This window comes from Notamacropus eugenii, chromosome 6, assembly GCF_028372415.1.
Source record: "Notamacropus eugenii isolate mMacEug1 chromosome 6, mMacEug1.pri_v2, whole genome shotgun sequence".
Lineage (NCBI taxonomy): Eukaryota > Metazoa > Chordata > Mammalia > Diprotodontia > Macropodidae > Notamacropus > Notamacropus eugenii.
Window position 1 is genome coordinate 36,254,941 of NC_092877.1, and position 19,874 is coordinate 36,274,814.

Consider the following 19,874-nt stretch of genomic DNA (forward strand, 5'->3'; position numbering starts at 1 on the left):
CAATATTAGGAGATATATTAGGAGTAATGTCGTGCTTGAAACACTAAACTAGGGGTGGGGAACCTGCAGCCTCAAGGCTATATGTGACCCTTTAGGTAGTTTGGATTCAGTCAGAGGGCTGCACTTGAGGACCTAGAGGGCCACATGTAGCCTTGAGGCCGCAGGCTCCCCACCCGTGCCCTAAACCTTTCAAACATTACCAGTCAATGTATCAGCATCAGACTACTCTTCTGCTTCAAAGCAGGACTTCATCAAAAACACAGACATGTTTCAAAATACTAGTACAAAGGGAAAATTTTTATTTATCCAAGGGGTTCATCATGAAAGTTGTTTTCTCCACTTGCTTCATCATTATTAAATTAAGAAAATGTGTAACATGCTTTGTAAATATAAAACATTATATAAACGTAAGCTGCTGTTATCCGTTCATTTTTAAGGAAAATTACCAAATATCATAGTCTTATACTTTAAATGTTGTTAATACCCTTTGACGGTGTGCTACCTATTAATTTTCAATGAATAGTGCTTTTTCCCCTCCTCCATTTGCTAGCTGATTTTCTCGTTAGAAGATACATTCTTAACTGTGTAAGAAAGGTAGGAGTATTTCACATGTCCAGAGTGATGCTTTCAGAGTGTATGCACGACTAAAGTACCTGTTTGAATAATTTCTTCCACAATAGCTGAACATACACAGACAAAATGCTCAAGTGGAAATTGAGTGGTTCATTTTCATTCCTTGTAAGCACTCTTAGAGGGTAAATCATACTGCTGTGTGTAATGTTGGAGAAGTCACAAAACACTGGAGCTAATCAGGATAATTTCTGAATTTGTGCGATACCCTGGTTCTTGATTGACAGCGGAATAGTAGATGTTGGCTTTCAAGTTGGGTCCTTTGGACTCTTTTGTATGTTCTGTAGGATTTGGGGCATCTTTGTCTCATGAGACTTATGTAGAATTCTCACTGTGGGAAAGGAATCAAGAAACCAGTAGAGCAGAATAATCTGAGGAGCCGAGCCTCCATTCTTTTGTTGTTTAAAGCTCTCTTACTAGAAGGAAGAACACTGTAGTCTGACACTTGGATGTCTAGGCTGCAACATGGGAAGTTGTTGATTAATTATTCCCAGCCCAGCACCTGGAAGCATAGAGTGTAATTTCACTCTTAGGTAACGAGATGTTTTCTCATTCAACCATTTTAGATAAACTGATTGCAATCATCACTTCAAATAAAGTGACTGAAGACTTTCAAATTGATAACACTCCTTTATCCCCAAACTGAAGTGGCCAGTGAAAACTGACCACAGCCACAGCCTCCTCAGAACAAGTGGGAGAGTGAATGTGAATCTTTTCTCCAAGTTTCCAAAATTATATAGTCCAGACATTCCTGAATCCTCTAAAGCACATTTAAAACGAAAGTCTTTTTTTTTCCTTTCTGAGATTGAAGTATAAATTCAAGAATTTGAGTTGTGGCCTGGAAAATCTCATTGTGATTTGGTATTACTTTTCAAGATGATTGCTTGGCAAATTCATATCAACATAAGTCAACAAATTAGAGTGGATTATAATGAAGAACTCCTTCCATATTTTCTTTTTAAATTCTTAAATGGAAAAATAGGTAAAAGGTGCCAACTTAAGGGGAGGGGTTCTTTTTTTAAAAAATTGGTTTATACATTAAACCCTTAAAACTGGTATTTAAGTTCTAAAACCCACAACTGACCGTTAAAATAATTAAAATAAAAGTTTCTAAAGGAAAGCAATAATTAGTATCTTCTAACGAATTTAAAAATATTTTATTTGCAAATATATTATAAAAAGTAACTGTCAAACATAATGATCACATATTGGACACAGTTTTTGACTTTTATTTAATATTCCTCAGTTTGGCGGCAACATTTAGTAGCTTAGGAAGATTCCAGTATATTGATATGTAATTTTTTGACACTTAGAAATGTCAGTTCTCTGGAAAATTGGTTCCCTCTTCTCACAGGATGGGAAGGCTATAGAGATTACATCTGAAAAGGGTATATAACCTGTATCTAACCTCTTCATCCCTGCTCATTGGCGCTTTGGTTGTCAAAATGTCATAATCTCCCAAGTTGAGAAATGGCATAACGGGAGTCAGGAAATATCTACTTTGTAGTCTCAGCTTATTATAGTAAGAATAGTAATAGATGACATTTAGATAACACTTTAAGACTTTTAAAGCTCTTTACATTACCTTACCTGAGCCTTATAACAGCCCTATGAGGTGGGTCCTACTGAAATTATTCTCTCTCAATGAGGAAACTGAAGCTCAAAGAAGGACTTTTATGGTCATAAAGCAAATTAGTGGGGTGATTCGGGACAAGTGACTTCTCTTTGGACCTTGGTTTTCTTCAATATAAAATGAGAGTGTTGGACTAAATACTCTATAAGATTTTTTTCGACGTTAACAGTCTGAAACCATGATTCTAGGTTGCAGGCCACTGCACCTAATTGTTTTGGCCTGTCTGAAATCATTGGCCATCATCATAATAACCAAACTAAAGCATTGTAAGGCTGACAGCTCTATGCATACATCCTTTTACCCAAAACTAAAAAGAGCCCTGTGAAGTAGAGACCATACACTCAGTGTAGAAAACTGAAGCCCCAAGAAGTTCAGCGACTTGCCTATTGTCACATACACACCTGGAAGCATTAGCAGAGTTGGGATTTATACCCAGGTCTACCTTGACTCCCAAGTCTAGCTCCTTTTTCTCCTCTAACAAGCTACAATCCCCTTAACATGTTGTGGCTATCTCTTAATGGTTGGACTGCCTTTTTGTGGAGTAAGGAGGGATCACTAATGCTTCTGAGTCTCTACAGAGAATAATCCCAGGCAGGAAAGGGGCCAACCTTCATAGCTGAACCCCAGATTAGTTGTTACTTGAGGCCCATATTTGCTTTCTCTCCAAAGCCCAGCACCCCAGAGCTACTAGGTCTCCCTACCACCACCATCTTTAGAGATGAAGAAAGAAGACCTTTAGGTGGGGCTGAGTTTGGGTCTGTGAGTTCTACTGTCCCCCCTGCCTCAAGTCCTCTCTATACAATCTCTTCTTTCACTTTATATGCTTACACTTGCCTATTTCACATGTCACATTTTGATCTGATTTCCATCTATGACTTGTAAATTCCACACTGGGTCCTCTGTAAATAAGAAGAAATTTACTTTTACTAGTGGAACTAGTGAATCCCCAAAGCTTCAGGGATGTTGTAACCCCACTCCCCACACTCTCCATTTTTGACTGACAATCTAAATATCATCCACAGCTTAATCTCAAGTGATAGGCAAGTTTACTATACATTAACTATGCTGCTAAGAATTGTCATTATTCAATTCAACAAGCATTCTTAACTACTTCCACCACAAATGCTGCTGCTGACATATTCAGTTTACCCATTCGTTTCCTTGGTTTCTATAAATACAAACAAATAGTGTTGCTTAGCTTGTCTTATGAGCATGATAATCAAAGGGAATAACTCGCTAAAGCAGCAGTCACCAACAACTTGGATAGACCATTTTTGCACAGGCAAGCCATCAAAAGGGTTTGCCAAGTGGCTGAAAATGCCACTCAAAGAAACTCCATTAGCCAGAGCAACAAGAGAGCTTTCCATTAATCCCTCGCAAATTTCCTTCCTCCTTAATTGGCAGCAGCTGTTGGCAGAGGTGAGCTGATTTAAGAGCAGCACCCAGTAGACTGAGGGAGGGCAGGAGTGGGATATTGGCTCACAGCTAGCAGATAAAACAAGATGGTTTTAGGAGAGACCTAAAGGGCTATGGGAAGTATTACCTTTACACTGTATGTTTTATTTGCACTAAACTTCTGTCATCCTGTTACATGGAGAGGTGGTTTATGAGATTTGGATAGCAGAAGTCTAGATTTCTCTATGGAATATTAAGGGAAGGGAAAGGGAAATAATATATGATAAATAGTTTTGAGTCTTTTTATAGTAAAGATTTAGATCCCTGCAGTAGTGGGTACTTTTATAATCATGTATAAAGCCATGAAACTTGTAATATCAGGAGCCTCTTATTGGCTTACTTGTGGTCAATGACATGTCCAGTGATAAGTTCAAAAGCAGGAAGGCACTATTGCTTTTTTTATTTTTTTTAGTTCCAGGGCCTGGTAGAGGGGCTGACATAGATTTTTAATCAATATTTGTCTAATTGATTTGAATGCTGGTAGAGAAAATCACCAGAGATTGGGAGGGAAAAAGAAGTGTGGGATTCTAATGCCAAGTTTTAGAGTGTATGTGGCATAAATAGATCAATGGATCATATTTTGTTCTTGTGCAGTCACTTCATGGGATTTCTACTGGCATTTAAGTGGTTTGATTTGTAATTAATTGGGTGGCAGAAGAGGCATTAAAAAGTGGCATTAGAAATGTCCTTGATGAGTTACTAGAATATGATAGACTCATTTGAATATATTGTCGTCTACTGATGTCACAACTATTTTCAGTCATCCAGGCTCATATTTTTGAAAATTATTTTTCCCTCTCTTTTACTACCTACATCATCAGCTGCCAAATTTTACTGATTGAATTTCCATAATGTCTCTCACATCATTTTCCTCTTCTTCATTCACTCTGCTATGCCCATAGTTCAAGCCTTCATCATCTCTAGGCTCAATTATTGGCCTTCAAACTGATCACCCTATTTCCAGTCTCCAATATATCCTTCAGACAGCATAGCCAAATCTGACTATAGTATTCCTCCCTCCCCTCAGAAACCTTCACTAGTGTCAGCTTCAATGATTCCTTATCACTTTCAGAACAAACCTCTTCAGCCTGGTATTTAAGGTCCTTCTCGATCTCTCTCCAGTCTACTTTTCTAGACTCCTTTCATGCTGCTCTGCCTTGTAGATTTTTCAGTCTAGCAGTTTGGACACCTTGACTTTCCCTGCCCACCTGTCTTCCACTTCCATACAAACCATTCCACTTGCTGGAATATCTGCCCTTTTACGTTCTTCCCTGCTGAAAATATACTCTTCCTTCAGAGCCCAGTCCTCCTCCAAGAACTACACAGCTTCAAGCGACTGCACCTCTGATGCATTTCTTAGAGGATCTTGTCTAAATCTCTCCTTTACCCTTCTTGCATTTTTCCTTCTATCACTCTTACCTGTGTGTGTTGTATCCTCCCTTACTGATCCAAGGTCCATGATGGCAGGCACTTTGGGTCATTCCTCTCTGTCTTCTCAGAACCTAGCACAGTTCCTGAGGTATCCTGCGCATTTAATAACTGTTTGTTGAATGGAGTAGAATCGTATAACACATGAGCTTACTGAGGGGGTGGGTACCTCAGGGGCAAACTGTGTCTCTGGACAGCCTAACCAAAGATCAGTTATGTCCTTGTGTCAACCCTGTTTTGCAAAGCGCTTGAGCTGCATGAACAAGGATCATGGCCGTGGCCATCTCTGCAAGGAGACCCTGGAGGGAGAGGTAGTGTATGAATGCAGGCCTGGTTTTGAACTGGCAAAGAACCAAAGGAATTGTATCTGTAAGTGTGGAGCTGGGCCCACTTATGTCTTCTGGAAGCCTCATAAGCAGCTGCTTTCATCAAGCATCCGCTCACCTGACCACTTACCTCCTCTATGGTGCAGGTGTCATGAATGTTAAGGACATTGAGAAAAGTCAGGAGTTTGGAAGTCAGTGCTTAAGATAGGTCTCTGTCTGTTGTTTAGCTACCATAGAAAAGTTATCTATTACAGTAAGAAGTAAACTGATGCTTGAGAGTTATATTAGAAAATTAAGACTAAGGACCAAGAGGAAGTAAATGGAAAAGATGTTTAGAGAAGAAAAACCAATTAGGATTTGTTTCCAGCTAATAAATACTTCAACATTCAAAAGATTTGTAATTTTGCCTTAATAGATGGATTCATGAGTTCCTCAGACAAGAAGTAATCTCTTGATGGCCAGCCTTCTAGTGAAAAATCTGTCAGAATTTTCCAGGCTGGTTCTCTTGTCCATTGCTGAGCTTTTCAGGCTTGGTAGGACCTGCCAGAGCTTGAAATGCTCTGTTGGCATAGCTTTTGAGAACCTAGATGCTCTAAATGCATGGAAATACAGATTTATTTATCACTTTAGAGCGATCTTTGAAAAATAATTGTGGCAGTAAAACTCTAACTGATCTAGAAAAACTCACTTATGTTCTTTACCTTTTTTTTAATTTTAGAAAGGGTTCTACAATCCCTTTAATAGGAACTTCAACAAAAGTAGATTACTGAAAACTACATATAGATTTGTAGGGTGAGATTTTTGAGTGAATAGGCTAGACTTGGAGACAGGAAGAAGGCAGATTTATTTTTCATCTGAGAGATGAGGAGATTTTTCCTCATAATCATTGTCAATGCAGTGCTAGATGCTAAAGCTAGGAGGTCCTGATGCTTCATCCACAGAGAGCTTATGGCCTTGTCACTGGAAGCTGTATCAGAAGGCAGAGCTTTGAGCCCAGCCTCTAGTGCTAATTTGATAGTCATGGACGAAGGGCCTAACCTCTTCTGAGATTGTGTTTCCTTGTGTGTAAGATGAGGAGGATAATATCTACACTACCTTCCTCAGAGTATTGTTGTGAGAAAAATGCTTTGTGGGTCTGTAAAGTACTATAGGATTGTAAGTCTGCTAGTGTAGTGCAGGGAGTGTTGGACGTGAGATGGAAACTTGGCCTTGGCTTGGGTTGTGCTTCTCTGAGTGTTCTGGCCTGTAGCTGGCCTGCCTTAGTAAGCCTTACACAGAGATGAGTTTTTATTACCAGCTATTGTTAATATTAGCTTTCTGAGCATGGTTATGTCAACAGACCTTAGACTCCACTGGTGTTAACCTCTTGGAAAGCTCTTGAATATGGGCCTAGTGAGAGATTGCATGCCTGTGGTGGAGATGCATGCAGCGGATAGAGTGCTGGAGTCAAGAAGACCTGAGTTCAAATCCAGCCTCTGACACTTGCTGGATGTGTGACCCTGGGCAGGTCACATAACCCTGTGTGCCTCAGTTTCTTCATCTGTAAAATGAGCTGGAGAAGGAAATGGCAAACTGCTCCAGTATCTTTGCCAAGAAAACCCTAGATGGGATCATGAAGGGTAGAACACGACTGAAAACAATTAAATAACAAACAGGAACTTAGCAAAGTTCTAAGAGGCTCATGGCCAGGTTATGAGCCACATGGTTATAAAGTGGCCATGGAATTATAAAAGTTTTGACCCTGGTACTCTGGAAAACCATTTCTGAAGGCATAGAGGGGTTGACATCTGATTGGTGGAACTGATAGCCATGAAATCATGAATATTTGAAGGATGAAGTTTTATTGTCATTAGCAATAACAATAATTAGAAATTAAGCTGCACAGCAAGAAGGACAAATGTTTTGGGCAATTGCTAAAACCCATTAACTTTCCAGATATGTAAATTTGTATTCTGTAGTTTTCAAAGTCAGGAGAAACTGCAGACAGGCAGGCTGGTATTGATCCTTCTATGGCACTGTAAAGCCCGGCTGACAGGCTCAGATCTTAGCTGTGCAGTTTTTAAATGCAATTTCCCCCTCCTTTCTTTTAGGTATTAGTTTAGAAGAAAAGTTCTGTAACAGTAGCAACGGTTTAACTTGGGTATCTGAAGAGTTCTTCAGAGAGAATGAAAGATTCCAGGGGCTCCATGGGGCTAGAAGAAATTGAAGACCTAAAGAGTTTGGGCATTGGAATAGAAACAGAGAGAATTTAAAACAGCTGCTGGTGGGAGAGGGCTAGAAAGGTTAATGTTGTATTAATCATATGTGTTGTGTGTGCAAGTGAGACGTTACTTTGACATGAATACCAGCCTCTCACAGTGTCTCCCTTGATCATTCTTCCCTTCAGACCAAATCCAAATAAAACAATTGATGTAGAGCATTCTGGACCGTTTAGAAGAAGCAGTTTTTGATGATTTTTAAAAATAGTTTTTTATTGCTATCTTTTGTTTTTATATCACCTAGATTTTCTCCTGTATCTCTCACTCTGCTCCCTCACAGGGAGCATAAAATTTTTTTAAAAGAAAAAGAAGATTGACAACTGAAAAAAAAAACTTAGCTGGAGAAATATGAACCAGTTAAGCATTTTCTTTGTCATTCCCAAGAACATAAAATGATACTGAAAATTGGTCAAAGTCTCCTTCTGAAAAAGCTGAAAACTTTATTTAGGATACAACAGATTGCCTTTTTTTGACTTTTGAAAAATATATTGACAAGGGAGTATTAAAACGATAATTAGAGAGGAAAGAAATCATTCAGTGGTTTTTTTCATATTTTGCCACTGCCATGAACAGCACAATTTAAAATGATAAATTTCATATTCAAGCCTTTGGCCAAAAAAGTAATTTAGCACATTTGTTAACATATGACAAAAAAAATTGGAAATGAACATTAAAAAGATCATGTCACTAAATTAAACACCAAAAAATCATGACTAATCTAAGATTCCATTTTGCTGCAGTTGAGATATCTGTGCAGAAGTTGTCAGTCATTATAGCAGCAGAAAGAGATCAGGACTTGGAATTCCCATCAATTGAGGATGCAAAGCTTTCTGTGAAGGCGAGGTTGAGGCTGTTCAACTTAGCATGTCCTAAAGGCAACAGCAACAGAGAACAGTCCAGCAAGTTGGGAGGCAGGTAGCTTGGTTTGTGCCATCCCATCTTTGGTCTTCCACCAAGTACACTATGGTTTTGGGAGCTTCTGGAGGAGGTTCGCCCTGCCAGCCATATTTGTGGATAGCTTTGGTATGGATACCCTGCATTAGAGAGTGGATATGGCGCGTGAGGCCCAGCAGAAGGATATGGTGGAGGACCACCTGGTTGCTCTACATATGGTGGATATGGGGTAGTTAGGCCTGGGTCTGAGTAGGGTTGGGGATTTCCATAATCATGTGGGAATAAAAAGCTTTCCTCCGGCAGGCACTCGGTGCCTCCCTTACTTGGACTGGAGAGGTGAGACTACAATAGATTCTCTTGAATAGAGAGCTAAGTCAGAGCCATGTGTGAGAATTTTATTCTAATGAAGCCCACAAAGTAGGTATGTAGCAAATAAAAGATGTGTGTGCCTTAATCTAAATACTGTGCTTTACTTCAGAGAGAGACCACTTCCCTTCTTACAGCAATGAGCTGATTTTCTTCCTGTTGGCTAGCTTCATTTCTGTTGCTTAAGCAGGCCAGAAGATGCCTGAACACTCCCCGTTTGCCAGTTCAATGCAGGAAGGTGGTCTTAGATAGCAGAATGAGGATACAAAGTGCCAAAGCTCTGGAAACTCCAGAATAATAGACTGAACTGAATCCTTTTTTATAAAATTGTCTCCTTTGCCACTTGGTAAGTAACAGGGTCTGGAAAGGCTTCTAATTAATATCTAGGCACCCCCAAATGCCATAAAGTGGTATCTAGAAACAAAATAGTCCAGGCCCTTGTGTGGAAACTTCCCCTTAGTGCAGGAAAACACATAAATAATTTTATTTAGCTGGACCACGTGTCATTACAGCGAGGCCCTTGTGTTCCTCCTGCCACAGTTTTAAGTGTAATTTTTTTCTTTTGAATATCAGCAATTTCCGGTCAGTTCACATGTTTGTGTGAGGAGGAGGGATGATGTGAGACACAAATGAGATTTAGCTGTGAAGCGAGCAGGTAGCAGTCAGCAGTTGTGAGAGAGCTCACCATGCAGTAGCGCAAGAAACTGGGTGTTGCTGTCCTATTGCATTGCTGCTGCAGAATGGATTGGGAGAGAGAGAGAGAGAGAGAGAGAGAGAGAGAGAGAGAGAGAGAGAGAGAGAGAGAGAGAGAGAGAGAGAGAGAGAACACACTTTTTGTGGGGATGTGGCCCAGCTGTGGAAACATGTGGTAGGCAGTGGGCACAGAGAACCCCAAATCACCAGGTCATGTAGAGTTAGGTGCCCCACAACACTTGTGGAAGCCTCTCTTCTCTCTCCTTTGGGCCGGTATCAGAAGCTGCTGAACTTGCACTTGCATATCACAGGCTCTTGATGGCATCCCTTGGCTTTCATTGCATTGGCTGTGGACATTTCCTAAGTCTTAAAGTCAGAAGGACCTGCAGGCATCTGATCTAGCATTCGGCCTTGAAGCCTTTAAGCTGGTTTACAGATCAAGACAACTGAAGGCCAGAGGTTAGATTATTTACCCAAAGCTACATAACCAGGAGAGGAAGAGTAGGCCTGGAGAGTCAGGTCTCCTGCCATGGCATCACACTGGCTTTTTGGCACATTACTGATCCATGTGTTTTCAGAGACATAACCATGGAAATGGCAGCTGTCAGCACATATGTGATGATGCAGATGAAGGGCCTGAGTGTTGCTGCCACCCAAAGTACAGAGTGCACACAGATGGAAGATCCTGCCTGGGTCAGTACGCAGACTGGCATCCGTCATATCAGAAAACTGATGCTGCTGATGACAAAGGCTGTGGATGTGGGTGTGATATGACCCACAATCCTTTCTGCACTTCTCCCATTAAAATTGCCCTTTGGCTTTTGGCTCTAGTCACAATGACGTTCTCTAGATATATATGGGCTGTATTAATTAAAGCATGATAACAGTTGATGGTTGTATAGTGCCTTCAGCTGTACAAAGTGCTGCTTTGTATACGTGATCTTATTTGTGCTTTAGAGATCTCTGTGAGATAGACACTACAGGTACTCCTGCTACTATCTGATAGATGAAAAAGTTGAGTTTAGTGACTTGCCCATAGTCACATTGCTAATAAGGTCAAAGGCAGGTTTGAACTTGGGTCTTCCTGACTCTAGGTCCTAAACTCTATATGTTGTACTACCTAATCCTCTTCAGTGATTTTTTTTCACACCTTGGAACTTTTTTCCCATCCTGGAAGAGGGAATACATTTGCTACCAATATTTTACATATATATATATGGATGATAGATTTGTAAAAAATTCTTTTTGAAAAATCATATCTTTTTTCACGAGGGATATATTGCTATTTTCAAGTGTTGTTTTCCTTCAAAATGGTTTAAGGATGAGTTGACCATCAGGAGGTGTTATTTTACATCTCCATTGAAAGAAGATGATCATATAGCTCCTATTTTTAAAGCATATTTAAGACTTCAGATGAAGTTGATGGCATAGTTTTCCTAGGGCAAAGGTTCTTCACTTGGAGTCAGTGGACTTCTCCGCTGGATAGATTTCAGTGGGTCTGTGATTAAAAAAAAAACATTTTAATAACTATATTTCAATGTAATTGGCTTTCTTTGTAATTCTGTGTTTTATTTTCATGCATGAACATTATTCTGAGGAGTCCATAAGCTTCATCAGACTGCCAAAGAGGGCAACAAAATAGAAATGATTAAGAACCCTTGTCCCAGTGGCAGGAGCGGTGTCTTCATTTTTTTGTTTTTGTTATTTGTTTCTCTTATAGACAAAGAGAAACCTACCCTGGAGCTAATGGAGCACGTTACATCATCAGTAGCTGATGCTGACAGAAGAGTGAAACGGAGACTGCTTATGGGTAAGATGGACAAGCTCTCCCTACTTTCATCGTCGGAGGGCAGAGAGGCCCGTGTCCTCATGGCCCTTTTTTCAGTCTAACAGGCCACTCTTGTTGGGCTAGGGAGTATCAGACTTTGTATTGCCTTTAATTAAAATGTTTTTGTTTGCATATCCTTAGAGGGCAGAAACTCTCGACCTTCTTCTCTGTATGCCTTGTAGCGCCTTGCATATAGGCCCTTGCTCAATAAATATCAATGGAATGGGTGGATACAACACCTGTCTATTGTTATGGCCTATTCAGTATTTAATAAGAGTATTGAGAGAGAGACAGAGATAGAGAGAGGTTGCTCCTTATTGAGGTATTTCATATGGAAGAGGGATTCATTTTCTGCTTGGCTCTGGAGGAAATTTTCAGCAAAACTGAACTTTAGACTAGGGACTAATTTCCCAACTATCTGAACTGCTGAAAAGTGTGACCAGCTGCCTGTCTGACCAAGTCATTGTTGGATATCTTACAGAGGGGATTCCCATTTTGGTTAATGACTGAGCAGGCAGCATGGGCTGTGACAGAGTCAGACGGAGTGTCTGGAGCATCCACATCCCACCTCTGTGTCTGGAGGCCTCCTTTCCTCTCTGGGCCTCAGCCTTCTCTTGTGTAAAAGGACTAGCTTGTTCTGAGACCATCTCTTCTTAGTGTCTATGGCCTAAGACCTCCAAGTCTGTGATCCCAGGGCTAGATGGCCCCTGAGGCCTCTTACAGCTCTGAGAGTCTGGGGTTTATCTCATTGCCCCTAATTTCATTATTTTTATTTTTTTCAGTCTATTGCCTCTGTTATATAGGAAGTTTAGGAATGAGCAGAATAATGATTAGTATAGAACAGCCCCCAAAAAGAAATTTACCATTCAAATGGTATTCTTCTGGCAAAAAGGAGAACCAGAACAGTCTGCAGAGCATTCAGGATGAGCCCTGGAAGACTTCACAGGATTTTTTCATCAAAGCAGATAATTTCACATTTAGCAGCCTGTGGCAACCTGACCTTTGTAATTTCTAACTGAATTTCATACAGTTCATAATTGTTCATGATAAATCACCATAATAGATTGTCAGTCATGATAGAGGCCAAGCAGGGGGAATAATTTGTCCATGGTCATACAGCTTAGTATGACCTAGTTCTCTTAACTTTCAATCTAGTGTTCTTGGTCCAGAACTGGGGCACCTCTCTTCCTGGCATACAGGAAAGTGGATATCAACTAGCAATAGGAACTTTCATTTCTATAGCATTATTAGGTTCACAAAGACTTTTTCTTACAACAGCACGGTTAGATGCACAGATGGCTGTCCCCATTTTACAGAGAGATAACTTAAGGTCCCGAGAAGTAAAGTGACTTATTATATATCAATAGGTCACAAGATCCCTGATCATGATTGAGGAAGTGGCCTCAGAGGTTCTCTAGTACCACCTAGTCATTTTACAGATGAGGAAAATGAGTAGCAGAGAGGTTGTGTCTTACTGCAGCTCACTCAGATAGAGAGTGAGTAATACAGCCAAGATTTAAATTCAAGATATGCTTGAACCACTGGACCTTTGACCAGCGCAGGGAGCAGATGGCAGGGGTATTCTCTGGAATGAGTGGCTGACTGGAGAATGGGAAGCATGGTCTGGGGCCTTCTAGTTAAAGTGGACTGAGGCAAGTTTTTATTCACTGACCCACCAATCAATCAACCAGTAAACATTTATTAAATGCTTACTGTGTACCAGGCACTTGGTCAACCAATAAGGGGAGAGGTTCATTTCTATCCGGGGTTAGGGAGCATGATCTCTGGAGGGTCAGTGTTCTTGGTGGAGAGAAGTGGACAGCAACAGAGCAGATGGTAACATTCTGCTTCAACCCCAGGTCCGGTACTCTTACCATGAGCATAAGCTGCCTTTTTCCACCCCTCCAACCCTTTGTTGTTTTATGAAGATATAGCCTTCCAGTGATAAAACAGACACATTCTCCCCTTACAATGGGCTGCACCAGGTGCCAGGAGTCCCAACAGCAGGTGGTGATGACATTGACTCCATCATATGTACCCCATTCTGCTTTTGGCCTTCCTTGAACTTTCAGTCATGTAGGAGCATTGAGACACTGAAGATCTTTCTTCTCAGAAAAGCAAACAGTTTTTTCATTTCCTTTCTTTTTTTATCAGAAACATGTGCTGTAAACAATGGAGGCTGTGACCGTACATGTAAGGACACATCTACTGGTGTTCACTGCAGCTGCCCTGTGGGATTCACCCTTCAGTTTGATGGGAAGACATGTAAAGGTAGGTTCCCTCGCAGTAGAGGAAATGTGTATCCAAGCACTGTGATACAATGAAGATACCTCTTCTCCATCTGCACCCATCTCTGCCACCTCTTGAGTGCCTTCAGATTTGATTATGACTCATATCAATAGTAGATTTTCTTATTTGGGCCAGTGAAAACTTGTGATTGAGCAAGCACGTAATTAAAGCTAATTTAATTCTGTTAGCTGCTGGGAAGGTCAGCCTCTATGAACATCAAATAATTCATTTCACGCTATAACCTTATTAGAAAAAAAGGCAGAAGATCAAGGAAATAATCCATTTTGAAGAGATAATATCAGCATATTATAAATAACCACCTAGATAATTATCCAGAGTAAATTAATGAAGAATTAACCCATTAATTCTTACTGATCAAGGGGATCTCAGTGGCCTCTTGATATTTTATGGGCATAAGTACAAAGGACTGGTTACTTAGCATGTTAAAAAAAAATAACTTGTTATCTGTTTCAATTATCTGTTATCAACTGTATCAATTGAAAAAGTGTAAAATAATGTTGAGTATCAGGAAATGGTCTTTAAAAATTGAGTATTTTGTTGTTGTTCTAGTTTTATAGCAAGTGTTTAAGCGCCTTAAAAAGTTTTAATGATTAAAATGGGACGAGGGACTTACTGAGAGAAACTGAGCATTGAACGGAGGAGAATGCAAGAAAACCTCGTTCTTCTTTTCCATAGCTTTGCTCCTGATGGCTAGGGAAGAGTAATGTAAGAGTTCTAAATATATTCTAGAAAGATGAAGATTACCATATTTTAAAAAAAGGATGTGGGAAAATAATGAGTGCGTCAACATTAAAGCAGAAAACCACCCAGAAGTAGAATATCTCTGAAAACTCTTTGATGAACGATTGTTGGGAGTTCTAGAGCACTGGCAAGCATCTTAGGGGTTCATAGGGAAAATCAACAGATGTGTTCATTTTTTCATTTGTCTGTTGCAGATATTGATGAGTGTCAGATTGATAATGGAGGCTGTGATCACTTCTGCAGAAACACTGTTGGCAGTTTTGATTGCAGTTGCAAGAAAGGATTTAAATTATTAACAGATGAAAAGTCTTGTCAAGGTATGTGCTGAGAAAACCTGAAGATTGACTCACTGCATGACCTTGAACTAGTCACCTATCTAAATTATATCTTTGTGAAATAGAACAAAAATTCTTATGTGCTTCATGGGTATATTATGTATATCAAAGAGTTCATGATCAAAGACTTTGAAAAATTTGCTCTTCTTAGGAGGGAAAGGAAAATTTAGAACAAGTTAAGTCAAACCCCATAATAAGGTCCCTCCTCTTTTTAAAAGGCATCATCTTAGTTCTTCGTGTGAAGTGTATCTGAGGAATACGAGCAGGTGTTCAGCCATCCTGCCAGGGACATGTTTTGTAGCTGACATAAGGAAATGAACTGAATTTTCTCAAATATCAAGAAACCTTGTCATAGAAGCATCTGCCTTTCAAAAGCTTTTGATAGCAAGGTGTTGGTGCCTGTCAGTGATTAGCAACTGAATTTGATCCTTGTATCCGGTTTGGAAATGGCAAGCTTTGACAGGCATATGGGGGCATTATTCTTATAAGTTTTTAAAGGGACATATAAGGGGAGAAACCCTCAGGAAGCATACATTCCTTGCATCTATATCACATGGGTGATGTTTTAAATGGTGAGAGCTGGTTGACTATTAGAGATATGGACTATACTATGTCCTTTTGCTGATTGATTCTGCGTGTGGGGAGTAGACAAAACATTCACCATCAAAGTCTGTGGGAGGAAGCTCTTAATACATGTTTGTCAAAAGTACTGTCCGTTCCTCCCTTCTCACCCTCTCCTGTTTCCATGGATGCACAAGAACTGAAAAGCTACCCGGTGAATAAAGGATTAAGTTTGTTCTTCTTTGTCCCAGAAGACCAAGGGCAGAGCACACAGGGGCAAAATGCTAAAAGATACACATTCCCAACAAAGTGATACAAAACTGGAATTGGTTCGGCATGGAAGGCCTTCAAGCAGAGGCTGGATGACCCTTGTCAGGAATGTGGTCAGGGGGATTCCTGTTCAGGGGTGGGTTTGGCAAGACTGTTTCTGAGGTCCCAGCTCCATAGGTAGGAAGTGTCTGAAACAGGATCTGAAGCCTGGTAAGGAATTTGTATTTTATGTTATAAGCAATGGAAAACCACTGAGGTTTTTGAATAGAGAGTTCTATTGTCAAACCCGTGTATTAGGAAGATTATTTTGGTAGCTATGTGAGGGATAGATTGGAGTGTCTGAGGCAGTTATAAAGTCTATATGTAACTCTATATATCTATATATAAGCATCTCTGTGTGTATATATATCTATACATACATACATGCATATCTATCTATCATTTGTGTGTCTATCCATCCGTCTGTCTGTCTGCTCCTTGTATCCACTGCATTTCTGTCAGGAGGAAGGTAACATGCTTCATCATGGGTCCTCCAGAGACATGAATGGTCACTGCTTGGATCAGATTCCTTTAGCTTTTGTACTTTGCTTTCTTTACAGTGTTTTATTCATATAATTGTTTTCCTGGTTCTGCTCACTTCGTTCTATACCAGTTCATTCTGCCTAAGATTCTCTGAAATCCTTTGATCATTTCTCATAGCACCATGATTTTGTATTAGCTGTGTAGAAAAAGGACCTTAGCGAATCCACTAATGCAGAATGATCTTAAATTGGATTGTTAGACTAACTTTTCCATTTAAAGAAATTACTGCAACCCACTGAAATGTCCAGGAAGTGGCATGCAGAAATCTTGGCCTATAGAGGAATGCAGAGATGAGGCCAGACAAGAAGGCTGTGATGAGATAGACTCATGCCTGCTGCTTAATGAGGACACGGATACTCCTAGGGGTCTTGAGCAGGGTAATAGTGGGCAACAGGTCAGGCTTGGAATATGTGACCAAGACAAAGTCTGTCTGCAAAGCGGAGTTGTATCTTCAAATTTAAGTGAACACTGTTCTTGTGGAACCCTTTTGAAGGTAATAGTAATTAACATATTCTTGGACAGGGTTGGAGTTAAAATCTTAAAGCTCTGGGCAGACTAGTCTCACCTGATCAGAGACTAAACCTGACTTTAAAGGTGTCTCTTCATACACCATGCCACACATGTATACCTCTCAAAGAATTATATATATGTATATATATCTATCTATCTAGCATGGTGAAGAGCTTCACGTTTATCCCACGTGAAAATCGGTGGAAGGAACTAGGAATGGTGAACATGGTAAAGAGAAGAAGACTGGAGAAGGACAGGATAACTATCTAAGTAATTAAAGGTTTGAGAGCTGAATGAGGAATTCAACTTCCTTTGTTTGGTCTTAGAGGGCAGAACTCAGGATTGGAGGGATGGTTGCCGACAGGCAAATTTAGGCTTGAGGTCAGTGACAACTTCTAAAAAGGAGAGCCCTCTAAAAGTGAAATGGCGGGTCTTCCCTCTACTGGAGATCGTCAGACAAAGGCTGGACGCCCATGCCTTGTCAGTTATGCTGTGGAGGATATTTCTTTTCTGTTAAGGGTTAGACTTAGATGCCTTTGAACTCTCAAATTCTGTGAGAAATGATATTGTTATTTTATTATCAGCAGATATTATTAAAATGTTTGCATAATAGAAGTTTTCATATTGTGGCATAGTCCTTTATGCTGCTGTGTTGGCAGTCGTCCCATGCAGGTTGATTTGTGACCTTAGTGATAAAGGCTTTCTGATGGGATGAACTAGTTGCTACAAGGGAATTTGCTCCTGAATTTACGAGTGCTCTCAACTGAGGTCCAGCTGAATGAATTCTTTAGAAGAAAACATTGCTAACCCTTCTTTGGAAATTTACAGATGTCGACGAGTGCTCTTTTGCAAGGACCTGTGACCACACGTGCATCAATTACCCTGGCACCTTTGAATGTGCTTGTAATAAAGGATACACCTTGTACGGTCTCACGCATTGTGGAGGTGAGGGAAATGCATCATGTTGGGGTGACCATGACTTGGGGAGAAAAGGAAATGGGTCCAGTCTTGAAGCTTCTTTAGCTTCCTCCGTATTGCATAATGAAAGGAAAATTTCTGTCCTTCCTACAAGGGCAACAGCCCATGTTGGCTTTCAGTAAGAGTGAGATGACTAACACTTCCAACAGTTTTGTTTCCTCTCAACAGCATGAAATGGAACAGAAGGGAATTCTGAGCTCTTTCAGCTGTGAAACTGTTTATTTGCTAGGGAACAATTGTACTTGTAATGTAAGGAAGTGAATCCTACAAACTGATTAATAACAATTCCCTTAAGCATTTATTAAGCACCTATTATGTTCAAGGTATGAGGCTATGTGTTGAGAATACAAAGATAGGATGCTTAGAGCTTGTTTTCATGAAGCTAGTGATCTAATTAGGGGTGGGGTAATAAGGCATACACAAGTAAGAATGATACAGGGAAGTATGAAATAGAAAAGCAAAGGAGAGATCCAGAAAGGCCACTATGAGGGAGCAATCCTAGAGGGATCTTAGGGAGCTCTCCTTGAGGGAGGAGAGATATGAACTCATTTCTACAAAGCCTCCCAACAACTTGTAAAATAGGAAGTTTTATTATCTCCATTTACCTGAGTTGCCTGAGGCTCTAGTGTTCAACCTGAGGAGGCCAGTGGACCACCTGGCCTCATCTCTCAGGGGTGGTAGGTGAGGAAGGTGGGCAGGAAGAGGTTTTGCATCTTGCAGAAATGATCAGCCTAGAGAGAAGGTTGTGAACCCCAGAGAAGAAGAGAGGAAAGCTCTAGCAGAGCTCCAACCCTAGTCTGCTCACAAGCTTGCTGTTGAGTCAGAGGTCCTAATGCTATGAATCAGTATCTGGGCCGAATGTGAGCATGAGAGGTGTTCTCTCCTCTAATAACCCTCATGGACAAAAAGTTCTTGCCAATGTGTAACTTGAATTCTTGTGATTGCCGTTGTAAGTCTGCTTCCTCATGCTCTGTGTGCTGTGAAAAGGAAAGCAGATGTTTACTAAAATGAGTCCAACAACTTTTCATTCCTCGGTAGCTCATGTAAGCTTGAGGATCCTTATCCCAAATCCATTCCCACTGATAAGTCCAGTGCCCCCTCAGCATTCTGGGGTACCCTGAGGAGCCAATGGAGTGGCTTTCTCTCTCGCTATCAACTTGAGCTCTCACCTGTGTGCTTCCCCCAAGATTATAAATTGAGTCATTTAGTCAGCTAAGCTTCAGTAACATTTTAGAAATGGATATTTTCTAAAGAGGTACAGTAAGCACCATTGGTACTATACATTCTTCCAGGTCTGTGATACAAAATCCCACAAGTTCATCCAGAGTCCAGGGGAAAGTGATCTCAAGCTCAGAGAGTTCCTGAAAATCCTTTTTTCCTGTTTTCTGGATACCAAAGAAGTTCCCCTTAAGCATGGTGCTGTTTCTTTTCTGAGCTGTTTGTTGGACTACGAGTCCTGATGATGCAGGATTCAGACCTTCCTGCCCGCTGATCCAGGGATGCTGCTTAGGGCACTGATGAGAAGATGGAAGTAGAACTTCCTCTGGACCTTTTGATTTGGAAAGTCCCACTCTGGTCTAAAGGAGGAGGCGCCTAAGAAAGAGATCTAACTAAGGCTGGAGCTAAGGACTCTCCTTCCTCCCAGAAAATTCTTCCTTAGGAATGTGCTGGAAAACCACACAGTCTAGTTTCTAGAATTTCTTCTTTTTCAGCTCGCTTGTTAATTTATAGATGATTCTTTGGGCTTAATCAAGCCTCCTTGGCCTGTCAGAGCACAGTTCTTATATAGTTAAAGGCCTTATGTCAGTCTAAGACATATTCCTTGATTGAGAAATTGATTGAGCATTGTTCTTCCCTGATTTAATATATCAAGCCAAACATGGGTTGGGATGGTTTGGATCCCAGTCTTATGCCTGTATTAAGTATCCCATTAGCCTACTCTTATTTGGGTTAAAAACTGAATGCCTTGCTAATATATCAGAGAACTTTTTAAAGGATTGAAACCTGTAAATTTGCTTATACTGAGACATCAAGCAAATGTGTATATATTTGGTTTTGAGGTATGGGGAGGAAGTC

At 40.4% G+C, this 19,874-nt stretch overlaps 1 protein-coding gene across 2 annotated transcripts in view; it reads left to right on the forward strand.

Moving 5' to 3' along the window:
- The window catches only part of SCUBE2 (signal peptide, CUB domain and EGF like domain containing 2), a 75,861-nt gene that overhangs the window by 14,040 nt on the left and 41,947 nt on the right, over positions 1-19,874 (forward strand). For both annotated transcript variants that reach the window (XM_072619478.1, XM_072619479.1), the window contains exons 5-8: positions 11,404-11,493; positions 13,666-13,782; positions 14,757-14,879; positions 17,649-17,765. In XM_072619478.1, coding sequence (XP_072475579.1) covers positions 11,404-11,493; positions 13,666-13,782; positions 14,757-14,879; positions 17,649-17,765 — 447 coding nt within the window. The remainder of the gene's footprint in view (positions 1-11,403; positions 11,494-13,665; positions 13,783-14,756; positions 14,880-17,648; positions 17,766-19,874) is intronic.